Here is a 13,671-nt window from a genome sequence, read left to right on the forward strand (position 1 = left end):
CGTATTGATTTTTGACTGAAAAACAAACTCTCCCTCTCTCTCTCTTTGTCTGCTCCTGACGGAGGGGGTGTGAGCTGCCGCCTTCAACAGCTTTGTGCTGCGGTGCTTCGCATACTTAAAAGCCAAACAGACATATTGATTTGTTTGCTTCACTCCTTTGAAGAGGAAGATATGTTTGCATTCTTTTAATTGTGAGACGGAACTGTCATCTCTGTCTTGTCATGGAGCACAGTTTAAACTTTTGAAAAAGAGACAAATGTTTGTTTGCAGTGTTTGAATAACGTTCCTGTCTCTCTACAACCTCCTGTGTTTCTGCGCAAATCTGTGACCCAAGCATGACAATATAAAAATAACCATATAAACATATGGTTTCTACTTCGCGGATATTCTTATTTCGCGGGTGGCTCTGGAACGCAACCCCCGCGATGGATGTATAAGCCGGACTTATGTATAAGCCGATATTCTATTTTTTCATTTTCACAACTTTTTTCCTTAGATAAGCCGCGGCTTATAGACAAGAACTTAGGGTACTTTAATTGATTTTCTAATTCAAAGAGAACAATATGTCTTAGGAAAATCATTCTTCCCTATTCAATGTGTCTGGCAGGGAGTGTTAGTTTCCATGAATTGACAAGGTTCCATGCCGGGAAATTCACTGTCGAAAAAATGTTTTGTTTACAATGCCAACTTAAAGCCACAACAGTGACAAAATAGCCACAAAAAACAATCTCAACACAAATAATTTTATATTAAGCTTGTTTTAAAGAATTTTTCAGCTTACAGTCCACAGCAGTCTCTGCAGTGAGGTGCTCATTGAATAATGGCTTAGTAAATTGTTTCTGTAACAGTCAGGGTGCTTTGTCTCTGTCTGTCTCTTTCTCTGTTTGTTGTTGTGATGCACCATCATGTCCAGGGTTCCCTGTAGCAGAGTGGTAACACTTTTTCTTCTAACTGATATTATTTTGATTCATTAAACCAATTTGTGTCTATCTGGGATCTTCTTCCTACCTCTTTTGCTTTAAATCTCCAGAAGAAAAGAACTTTCTCAGTGTTTCTTTTGGCAGAGCCCAAGAAATACTTTATCACAGACTGATACAGCACAATAATGAAAACAAAAAACAAGAATTATGAATAAAAGGTCATTTTGAGCAATTTAAAATAGTATATTAATAATTAGAACTATACATTGTTAATAAAAATATTTAATAAGCAGGTTGTTTATATGAGTGCAAAGCATATTAAAGAAACAGACTATAGTGACACACCTAATATTGATTGATCTTCACTGCTGTCTATACAAGATCAGCCCCTTTTCACAGTTGGGATGGGCTACAGAATTCTGTTGTGGCAGGACGTCTTGACAGAATAAAATTAAACATGACCAATGTCTGTGCATATTATGTTATCTAATATCCTGTGTTCCAAGGAGACTGTAGACCTGATGAATTCAGACTATAAGAAGTATAAGAAGCATTTTAATTACTAGGAATGTAATGTGGATACATCAATGATTAAAAATAGTCAAAGTATGTCAATTCTTACATATCTACCAAATTCAAGGTCTAAGCCAAGTGATCATGTGCCCATTTTTTTTTTTACATATTTGGAATGTAGTCCATTTTGACTACATGCCTCAAAAGACACTCATTACTGGTTAAATAGTGTGGTTTGACAGTTGCTGTAGTGAGTGATGGAAAAGCCTTAAGGAAATCTGTGTGTTCCCTTTCTGCTTCACAACATTGCTCACACTGCACAGGCTTCTCTGGGTTTGAAAAATGTTATTGTTGTTTCATAGGCTGAAAACCTTTTTATCCATTCCTTATCAGTATTCATTTCCAAACTCATATTGAAGTCTCTTTTTATTAAATTGACTGTAATTTTCATATTTTGTGTAATTTATAAAAACAATCCTAAATGTTCTCATTATTAAATAAATGATGTAACAGAATATTTACAGACAGACTGTAGTGCTTAAGTGAGTTTACTTGCCAAACTGAAATAGATAATGTATTTTCTGGGATCAAAACTTTAAATTTGGTGGATATTTTATTATATTATCTGCTAAACTGCCCTTCTAACATGTCAATATCTTAAAATAATTAAACAAAATGAAATGTGTTTAACCTACACCCTTCAAACAGTTTTAACATTATTGGTAGATTTTTATGAATTAATAAGTTTTTATAGCTGTAATCATTTTATTTCCAACTTAGTATTGAAGTTTTTTATTTTACATTTTAATAGTTTTTCATATTATTGATGGTGTTCTATTGTATTCAGAATTTTCTGATGCACAGTGCATAGGATCTGGTCTGCTATGACTGCTTATTGCTTATTTATTTGCTGTTGCAAAAATTGATTACTATATGGTTATTCAAAAATGTTATAGGCTTTGAAACTGTTTTTTCTTATTTTTAGTGAGAAAACTTTGGAAGAAAGTAATGCCTTGCATACACAAAGCAGCAATCATACACATCACAGGCGGAGCCATTTTCCTAAACCTAAACCCAATCTTGCAGTGGCAAGTAGGCGTCTGCTGACAAGGCAAACCAAGTCTAACGTATTAAAAGTGGACATGGGTAAGGAAAAACTACAGAGTCTCTTAAAAAAAAAAAAACAACCATAAAAAATGGATTTTTCTCAAGGATATCTTTGGTTATGTTAGGTGATGAGTCCACAGAGCCCCAGGAAAGCACTGAATCAGATAGCGTTCCTGAAGTCCAGAGTGATATTGTGGGGAAAAAAGCTTCAAATGAGGTTACCAACGTCACCGTGACAGTTTCAACTTCTTCAGAAATTTTAAGCAAAACTGAAACTAAAATGTAAGTAATAATTTTTCAGTTTCCAAAATGGGAAAGTATTTGTACCTTTTTCTGACTCATGAAGGTGACAGAAAAGGCTAATGAGTATTCATTTGGCACTGATTCATATCAGTTAAAATATAGGGAGTCTGTGCTTTTGCAAGAAGCATTTCTTTTGTTTTAAATTATATAATAAAAGTTAGGCTATCTCATAAATAATTATTATTTGTGAAACGTAAAAGTTGTGTTATCTGGTACATAGTTGTATTATTGTGGAATTTTACCTATCCAACATAGAAAACCTAAGTATGATGTGAATGTGTGTGTGTAAATTCTTAGGTATGTTTTGTTTCAGAGTGACCCTATTTCCGTCTTTATACTCTTTATTGTGTAGACCTTAATAAAATGTCTTAAAAACCCATGCACTTACCAATTTGTGGCCAAGTACTTTAGCACTTCTACCCCCTTTCCTTCTACATCTGAAACCTCAGGCATTTAGACAGAGTAAAGGAACAGGCAGGAGTTGTTATACATTTAATTGTGTAATATAGATAATATGCCCAGAAATACTGAGGAAGTTTTTTACAATGTGAATGTTGGCAAATTATACCATTACAGCCTACATAGCAGTGCATCTTCTGTCCATAGACAACTCTCAGCTTATCTTCAGTCTAGCTTTCTTTGCTACCACATGGCCCTTCAGTGGACAGTTGAAACATGTCATCTGCAAATCTCAAAGTGGAGCCCGAGTTGTCTTCATTACTGTCTTCTCTTCATGGCTAGAGGGTGAGAGAAAGAGGTAAAGGCAAGGTGACCAGCTTTATGCAATTTTCTTCAAAAGCTATGAATCAATGGGGTGTTGTTCAATTTAAAACCAATCATAAACAGCCATATTTCAGAATAACAGAATAAATTTGCCTGTGCTTTCTTGGGCCATTTACCAATGATAGTGCTCAGGTACAGCTCATCGCCCCAGTTGCTTTGTTTAGACAGTTTTTGGCCTTCCTGTGGGGAAGACTTATAGGATCTAAGTCCAAACATATTCACCCTTGCCATATTGGTTTGATACATGCTCCATTCCCCCTGCCATATCACATCCTTAGTCAGTCCTAAAGCAGATGTCTTAGTGATTTTGGGAGTTGGGTAGGTAAACATCAAAGCACCACTGTTCTCATCAATAAAGGAAAAAGTGCCTCCTGAAACACTATCTAGTATTACATTTGCTTTGTCTAGCTTACAAATAAAGACCTACAAAATATTTATCAGCTGATATGCTAGATATCATTCCACTACAAGGGTGTTGTCTTGCTGGAAAGCAAATCTTCTCTTTGTTAGGAGGGGATTCTAAAAGAAAGATATAAAGGATACAAAGCTCAAGTTAATAACGATTCAAAGCAATGCCCAGCAGTTTACATTGCATAGCAGTCTCTGCAGTACTGTCAGTTAAAAGATGCAAAGAATTAATTAAAAATTTCATCAGCTAAAATTGCAGTTTGAGTTAGAGCAAGGAATCTTTAGTATCATTTGTTTGAGAACTTATCACAGTTCATTAAGTATGTGTGAAAAGCATCAGTGTAGCTTGTCTTGATTGCAGCTAGTTAATCTGTTCACAGTTCAAATATTGCTTGTTTTGAACGTTTGTAAGCTGAAGTGTGGCAGCATTTTATCACCAAACAATAATAAACAGTGATCTCTTTCAGTTAACTTTTTAAATGTTGGTGCTTTCCGTAATTAAACATAATTGAGTCAGTGTTTTGCCTCTCTCTGAGTTTCCATTCGTTGCCCATCTCAGTCCATATATTTAGTTTTAATCAAGCCCTAGTAACATTATGGGCAGTAATGAATATCTGATGCCCACCATTCTTAATTATATATACACTGTGATCTTTCAGGAAGGAGGCAAATATCTTGGCATTAGCTGTAATTGAAATATTTTGGTCTTCCATAGTGTATGTTAAAATATTAATACTTAGCCAGAGTTATACGTCAGTCTGTATTTACAACAGAAAAACAAATGTATATCAGGAATAATAATAATAAAAATATTCATTGACCCTCTTTATTGGAGCTTGTATGATATACACAAATCTTCAGACTACTTGCAGCTTTCACTGGCACCTTAACTACACACTATATCAGAATCCTAATCAAACATTTGTATGGTTAATCAGACGTTCACAGTGCAGACCTGATAAAGTTGATACATCAATTTGTGCATAATTTCAATTTACTTTGCTTTGTGCATGTAAATGTTGGAAGTTAGCCATCTGCCATGTTGCAGTTGTCAACATCTTTCATAGCTGAACTTTTCTGCAGTTATTCATAAAATCGACTGAATTAAATAACCTGTAAAACGCTTACTCACACTTCTTAGTAAGATAAAAAAAAAATTGAGGAAGTTTACGAAAAAAGTGTTTTTTCTAACACACATTTTCTTCATTACGTCTTTTTCCTGTGCCATATCTTTTGCTTTCTGTATGTATTCTCCCCCAACTTTCCTTTTTTGTTCCTGAATAAGATAGAGCATATACTTAGCTAAATAACTGCTTGTTTGATTTTATTTTTAACCACATTAATGAACTAAATGAATTTAAATGTCACTCATTCCTGAACAAACAAAATTCTATTGTGCTTTTTTTCCAACTTTTTTTTTCCTCTTGAATAATCCCTTAGTAAACATACAGTTATTATCTTGGTATATTTAATAATCTTTCATAGTTGTTTAACTTGTAGGTCTCTACACTTATTTATGTTTTGTTTTTTAGGAAAATCTGATGGAAAATTTTTTTGGGCAGTTTACAGATTTTTTTTTTGTCTTGTGCAGTACATTTCTACCTCTCCTATTACAGCAACCTTTCTTTTTGCCATTATAGGGGATTTGTCCAAAGGACAGTTTTATATTAAGAATGTAATAGCCAATAGGTTATATCATAAAATAAATGCCTTTTTTGTTCATTATTTTGTAGATTGACTAGAAAGTGAAAGAGTACCATCTAATATAAAGTTTGTAAAATGTGAAAATAAGACATTTTCTTTAGTGTTGTTTGTTTTTTATGCTTTGAATATCATGCTATAATTGTGTTTCATTCTTTTATTTCATATTTCTAGAGTGAATGATATTTCTGAAACTCATATTTCTGAAGAGTTTCATGTTATAAACCAAGACCTTTCTCAAACAAGGGTTAACAACCATTCAGACATTGAAGCACTAAGTAACAGAATGGCAGTAGAAAATAGTTGTACACTCCTGTCAAACTCTTCCATTGATGGACAACTTATTAACACAGGTAAAAAGCTAAAGTAAGATTTATTTCTGACATGGCAGGTTTGATGGCCTCTGCATTTTTTGTCAAGCTTTTTATAGACAGTCATTCAACAGATGCAATTAAGAACAATAATGTGATTTACAGTGGGGTATTAGCATGTCAGACGCCTCAGAAACATGACATTTTTTATCTGTTGTTTTCAAGAAATTTGATGTCTTGTAGGTTATCGTACTGACTTTGAGGAATTCAGCATAGTCCATAGTTTGTTTTTGCTTAGAGACAATAGACTCAAACACAGATTTGCTTTTTTATACTTTAAAAAGCATAGTAACATCTAAATTTTATTTGTGAAATCACCACAAAATATGCCTGGACTATGGTAATGGTTAATTGTAAGTCAGGAGGGAGTGACTTTTCTCAGCTTAATGATTATAACATTAAATTTGCAATTTACGCTTCATGTGAATGATCATTATCATGGCAATGATTGTATCAGGTGAAATCTGTTCAGTGAATTGTAGAACACTCATTAAACTAGGTAGCTGATACCAGCCCTAGGAACTATTAATAAAGGAAGTATACTTTGAGTGCTTCCTGTTAAGCGATTGATTATGCTTGTCTTTATAAAAGATTCTTCAGATATCTCTTCAATGGATAATGCTGTTGTGGAGTCTACACAAGTTGCTGAAGGCCCAGATGAGAAAAGCATCAAACAACCATTATCATCTGATGATGTGCTGTCAAGAGCAAGCAATGACCAGTAAGAAAAATTCAAAGCAAGTGTTATAAGTTGTATTGTATAATGTAATTTAATTTCTTTTGATGAAGATTATTATTAGAGACAAAATGTATTGAGATTTTCTTATTTTTGTAGCACACCTTGTATCTCTGAAGAAAGCAGTGATCCTGGTACATCCAGTAGAAATGGGTCATTGACAAGACGGCACAGATTTCCAAAACCTAAGCCGAATCTGTGTAAAGCAGGATTGCAAAGGCGTTCAAAATCATCTCAGAGTGATTTGCTGTTGGACAATGATGGTGAGTGCAGGAAACATCTCATAACAGGGTGTGCTTTATTCAGGTATTGCTACTGTGGTCAATTACATTAGACCATGTCTCATGAAAAATATAAAATATTAGATGACATTAAACTACTATGTACACATGATATATTGTGTTAGTTGAGGTCCATGAATTTTGCTATTTTACAGGTGTGGTTGTATTGTATAGAGTTTCTCCAGTGTAAGTTCATTGAACATAGCCACTACCTGTGAATAATGCTAAACCCCTAAAAGCAGAAGCAACCTCTGAGTGGCCCAGCCTCTGGTCCCGCCAGGGCTCCAGACTGCAACAAAAATTGTCTCAAATGCAACCAAAAATAGGCTTTGGTGATTATGATTTCTACTTTGTTAGCCAGTGGTGAATGAAATCATTAAACTTTAAACTAATTATTTTGTAACAGATAAAAAAGACCATTTTTTATTGTTAAGCGGATGTGCTGTTAACATGTGTGTCGGTATGGGCTCCCCCTTGCATATCCTTGAGCTGCATAAAGGCTGGTTTATATCCCACACTCGGTGCGAGGGAGTTGAGGCGAAAATGATGTCGAGGACAAGACAAAACCTTTTATTCTGCTGTAATCCAGGCACTTCCAGGCAGGTGGCACAAATGCATTGAGAAGGGTGGAGACTACATTGAGAAATGACGTTATTAGTTTTGTTAAGGTTTGTTCCATTTTCTAATATATCCCATTTTCTAACTTTAGCTTGACTCCCCCTCGTAGTTGGTGGTTGGGAATGTTTTCTTTTCACATGTGAAGCCTCATGTTAATTTAGCTGTATCCTTTCAACTGGAGAAGGCAGTTGGCACATGGTTTTCTTATTTGTAAATACCTTTGCCTCGACTTAAATAATAAATTAGTTTTTAGGTTGGTATCATGAGAAGTGAAGAAAAATTACACCTTTTTTTGGCTAACTAGACAGATTACAATATTAGGTGGCAAGTTAATTTTAATTATTATTGTGCAGTTATTCACAGAATAGAGACCTCAATTCACAATCTTTGCATCAGCATTGACTAACGTCAATAACCAGTGCTTGGTGATGGCTTTCTGAGGTGATGTGGAAGTCACTAAGCCTTGCAGCACTGTGGTAATGTTCAACACAAGGGGCTTATATGGGCAGGATTTCATGCATTTGTAGTGAGGCCACATTGTACTAGTTAAGAAACTGTGGCTTTTTAAAGTAATACACTCAAAAATGACTTGGCAGAATTAAACAAAATCTGTATTTTAACATCTGAAGATATTCAAAATCCATGAAAACAAATCAGATTGAATATTCTGAGCTGCATGGCAAGTGTTGCTCTCCAGACACATGCTGTTGGTAGGAACCAGGCTATATGAGCAGAGTCAATTTGCTATGTTCTCTACAAAACTGTTTTGTGACTAATTTTTGCCAGTGGAAACTTAATTTAACCCAAGCTATTGGTCAGTGATTATATAATATATTCATCTTTAACAGGGTACAATGGTACCCTATTAACCTTAAGTAGCATTGTCAACTGTGCTAAGTCTTCTAATTCTGGTATTATTGTGCTTATGAACAAGTTTAACCAAATCTACTAGAAAAGCAAAATTGTTATCAAAAGACTCTAGGCATGTAGCATGATGGTACTCGAGATCTATCCAGGATGTTTGGGTGGTGAGGACTGTTGTATATTGTGCATGAGTTTTAAGAACAAGACCTAGTTTTTCTGTGTTGCTTCATGTGATGCCCACACATCCTTGTCAGTATTGTGCATTGCAAAATAAATAAAATAGTAAAGCAACATGCAGTATATACTTAGAAATCTATAAAAGGTGATGACAAAGTTTTCAGGCTGAAGTTATATAGTGTACTCTACAGTGTTGATGTTCTAAGTATCCAAAGTTTAACTTTTGAGTAATTACAGGTGAATTACAGGTTTCTAGTAATTGTTGTTTATAGTGTATGTTTCTTATTTCAAAGCCAACTAACTATGGGCACAAAAAGTATTAAGTATTGTGCTGTCATATGAGTAGGAATAGCTTCATTCATGAATTAGACAAGAATGAATCTATAAAAATGTATTATTGTTCAGACTGACTTGGTAAATGGCAGAATAACATAAATAATATTTTGGTTGTACAGATGTGCAATAGTAAATGCCGTAGTGTTATCATTTGTTTGGATTTTCCTCAAGATTCTCTAGTATTGTTCCCAAATCTTCAAAGACCCTGTGTGGGTATGTGCATAACATGCCCAGCAATGGACTTGTGTCTTTTCCAGAGTTGTTAAGTAATAATAATGGTAATTTTCCTATTGATTATATTAAGTCCTCGACCTTACCTTTACAAATTTAAAAATTACTTTTGAATTTACTGAAATGCCCTAATAAAATGGATAGATAGATAGATAGATAGATAGATAGATAGATAGATAGATAGATAGATAGATAGATAGATAGATTGATTGATTATTAATCCCAAGGGGAAATTCACATTTTTTTTCACACATTTAAAGAGTTACAATAGATTTTGAATCCTTTAAGCAGTTGTGTTTTTGTGTATGTATATGTATATATATATATATATATATATATTTGAGCCAGGAATATAAGCAATTTTCTGCTGGTTTTTAAAGTAATTTTCTATTTGTTTTTATTTTACAAGCAGAAGCTTTAGAAGATACTACTCCTGCCAGCAATAGTAAACCATTGGTTGAAATGTGTTCACCTCCTAATAAAGATATGAAGAATAATAGCGTAACACTAAAGTAAGTATGAAAATTTTTCAAAACAAATTGAATAAAAATGACTTGATACTGTACTGTTATGTTTTGAAAACCTTACTATTGTGCTAAACAGATCACTTAGGCGTTTTTAATGCTTTTTCTGATCATTTTGCTTTTAACAGAATTCCAGAAAGCAGAACAGTCATGTAAACTTGCACAAATAGAACAGCAGCTTTTCCATGTGTTTACTTGTTTGCCCTCCTTTATATTTTCATTAGGAATTCTGTGTCTTTCATATACTGGTAGAAACTAAACATCTAGAGGCAGATACAATAAGTATATTCTGCTGTTTGTGGTCTAACTACTTAACTTTTATGATGCAGCTTTTTTGCTGGTGACATTTTAAGTGTTGTAAAAACACACATTGTTTAATAATAATACTATACATTTTATTTATATAGCGCCTTTCACATGCTCAAGGCACTTCACAGAGTTTAAAAAAGAACGGCAGGGTATACAGTATATAGCATTGTACTAAACCCGATAAATACAGTAAGATATTAAATTCAGAGAAAAAAGCCTAACAGACAACATAATTGATGGTCTAGCACACACACACACAGATTACATGAGCATCTTGACATAGAGGTAAACTGAAAGAAGGGTAATAAAGTCAGGTAGAGCTAAAAGCCTTCCTGAACAGATGAGTTTTGAGTTGTTTTTTAAAAGAATTCATGGAGTCAGCTGATGTAATTAATTTCGGTAGGTCATTCCAGAGTCTGGGTGCTATGGAGCTGATGGCCCTGTCACCCACGGAGTGTAGATTAGTGTGGGATACAACAAGATTGCCAGAATCAGAGGACCTTAGTGGGCAGACTGGCACATAGTGATGGAGAAGGTCACTGATGTAGTTTGGCGCAAATTTTTGAAGGCTTTGTAGGTTTTATATTCAAGTCTGCAAGACACAGGAAGCCAGTGAAGGCGAAGCAGGATGGGTGTTATGTGCTCGCTGCTGCTGGTCCATGTAAGGATTCTTGCAGCCGAGTTTTTAATAAGCTGGAGCTGTGATATAAGATTAGAAGGGGCACCTGCCAGTAGGGAAATACAATAATCGATACGGGATGTGATAAAAGCATGGACAAGTTTCTCAACGTTAGAAAATGAGAGGAAGGAGCGAACACGTGATATGTTACGGAGGTGAAAGTAAGATGTTTCTTAATGTCATTTATGTGGGAGGAATAAGAAAGGGAGGAATCAAAAAACACCAAGATTCTTTGCAGTAGAGGCAGGTTTGATGAGATCACCGCCAAGATTGACTGGAAAGGAGCTCATTTTATTAAGTTGCACTTTAGTCCCAATTTGCAGGAGTTCAGTTTTGTTGCAATTTAATTTTAAAGAGTTCTGCTCCATCTAGGTTTTAATTTCACTGAGGCAAGTTGTAAGCTGAGGAAGCTCTGATGAAGTTCCACTTTTAATATTGAAATAGAGTTGAGTATCGTCTGCATAAAAATAACAACCCAGTCCAAAGCTACAAATAATATGGCCAAGGGGAAGCATACAAATACAGAAAAGCAGAGGACCGAGGACAGAACCCTGAGGAACTCCTTGTATGACTCGCGCTATGCTGGACCTGCTGTTGCCAAGACTAACAAACTCTTGCCTATCAGTCAGATAGGACTTGAACCACTGGAGGACTGTGCCAGAGATACCCAGCATGTTCTCCATTCTGGACAGTAGAATGTCATGTCTGGCAGTGTCAAATGCTGCACTGAGGTCTAACAGAATTAATATGCTGGTTTGTCCAGAGTCTGCTGCCATAAGAAAATCACTGGTTACCTGTAGCAGAGCAGTTTCAGAGCAGTGCTGTGCTCTGAAACCAGACTGAAAGAGTTCCATGAAATTGTTAGAAGTTAAGTAGTTGGTGAGTTGGGAAGCTACAACACACTCAGGAACTTTTGACAGAAAGGTAAGTGGGAAATAGGTTGAAAATTGTTAAGATTGTTACCCTCAAGAACAGACTTTTTTTTAACATTGGGGTAACAGAAGCGGTTTTAAAAGTGAGCGGCACAAAGCCAGTGTCAAAGGATGAGTTTATTATTGTTGTAATAGTCGGGATTATGGCATGAAGGCAGGATTTAAGTAGTGTGCTGGGGAATGGGGTCCAGTACACAAGTAGTCCGCCTCATCTTACAAAGCAGGTCATTAACAAAAGCAGATGTGACTGGTGAGAACTTAGAGAAGGGGTTGAATGGAGTGGGAAAACAGGGAAAGATATAAACAGATGATGTATTTATGTTAGTTGAATTATTTAGATCTTTAATTTTGTTACGGAAAAAGTGGAGGAATTTCTCACAGACTTCAGTAGAAGAGGTAGTTGGGCCAGATGTTGGTTGGAGTAGTTTATTAACTACAGAGAACAAAACCCTTGGGTTATCAAGTTCAAGCACTTTATTGTCATTGTGTAACACTGTGTATCGTGGCCACTTTCTATTATTCTGCCATAATGGGTGTTCTTGGCAGCTGTTAGTGCTTCTCTGTAAGCTCTTTGGTGGTCAGAGAAAGCTTGGATTTACACGGTGAGGCCAGACTTGCGTAACATTCTCTCAAGGGTCATCGGCCAGCTGCTTTCCTAGATCACAATTCTGAATTATACCAAGGAGCGGAATGCTTAAAGGAGCTGTTTTATCTAATGCTGAATGAAGGGCTATGCTATAGTGGTCAATAAGACTATCTAGTGTTGATGGAATAGGTGAAGACTGTAAAAGATCAGAAGTGGATCCAGAAAGGACAGAGGGACAGATATTTTTAAGGTTTCTGTAAGAAATTTGTTATTTACAGGTAAGAGGAGGGAGAGGTAATGAGACAGTGAAAAGCACTTCTTTATGGTTAGAGAGTCCCAAATCAGTGCTGTAATTGTTGGCAACAGATAGTCCAGATGTACAGATCAGATGCAATATATGACCACCAGAGTGGGTGGGAAAATCAACATGTTGAGTCAAGTCAAAACAGTCCAGTAAGGATAGGAATTCATTTCTCAATTTAGATGTGGGATGTCATTATAGATGTTGAAATCACCAAGAAGAATGACTGTCTGGGAAAAGGAACTTAAGTGGGTTAATAGTTCAGTCAGATCAGATAAGAAGAATGTATTGTATTTTGGAGGACGATAAACAACAATGAGTAAGACAGGACCTGATTCCATTATTAGTTTAAGAGCCTGACACTATTACTGCAAGTCTTCTGCCTTGTCTTGAGCTACGAGGCTCTGTGAGGAAAGTGTAACCAGGTGGTGTCACCTCCGTGAGAGACGTAAATTCATTCAGTTTTTGCCAAGTCTCCATTAAACACAGCATATCAAGTTTGGTGTCAATGATGAATTCTGACAGTACCAATGCTTTGCCATTAAGGGATCTCGAAATAAACAATGCAGTATTAGTTAATGAGGCTTCTTTTTGCACAGAGCCATGACTAGAGTTTATTTTCACATACTATAAATTTGGCACACTGACACTTCTATTTCCAAGACCATGAGTAGGACGGCGTATTCCAGAGCAAATGCTGCCTGTGATCTTTTCATTTGCAGCCCGGCAGTGGCGGTTACCTGACCCGCGTTGTACATATTTCGGGCTCCGCAAAATACCGGTGTCTTTTAGGATATTCCAATCAGACCATTTGCTCTGGACAAACTGTTTAATATGAAGTAGTTCATCACGAGAGTATTTTAGCATGATACTGAGCAATACTTATCTGATAGCAGTGGAGAAGCAGCACAGCGCAGCAGAGACAGTGAGATGGGCAGGTGTGGTAGCGCAGATGAGCGGCGATAGCAAAGCAGCAGAAAGCATAGCAGGA

At 35.8% G+C, this 13,671-nt stretch overlaps 1 protein-coding gene across 6 annotated transcripts in view; it reads left to right on the plus strand.

Annotated features, from left to right (window-relative positions):
• The window catches only part of LOC114654834 (transcription factor TFIIIB component B'' homolog), a 113,957-nt gene that overhangs the window by 68,253 nt on the left and 32,033 nt on the right, over positions 1-13,671 (plus strand). For 5 of the 6 annotated variants that reach the window (XM_028805648.2, XM_051929604.1, XM_051929605.1 and 2 more), the window contains 6 exons: positions 2,419-2,579; positions 2,666-2,822; positions 5,910-6,088; positions 6,698-6,827; positions 6,942-7,105; positions 9,759-9,861. In XM_028805648.2, coding sequence (XP_028661481.2) covers positions 2,419-2,579; positions 2,666-2,822; positions 5,910-6,088; positions 6,698-6,827; positions 6,942-7,105; positions 9,759-9,861 — 894 coding nt within the window. The remainder of the gene's footprint in view (positions 1-2,418; positions 2,580-2,665; positions 2,823-5,909; positions 6,089-6,697; positions 6,828-6,941; positions 7,106-9,758; positions 9,862-13,671) is intronic. The other variant, XM_051929602.1, reaches the window with a different exon arrangement.

The sequence above is a fragment of the Erpetoichthys calabaricus genome, chromosome 7, assembly GCF_900747795.2.
Source record: "Erpetoichthys calabaricus chromosome 7, fErpCal1.3, whole genome shotgun sequence".
Classification (NCBI taxonomy): Eukaryota; Metazoa; Chordata; class Cladistia; order Polypteriformes; family Polypteridae; genus Erpetoichthys; species Erpetoichthys calabaricus.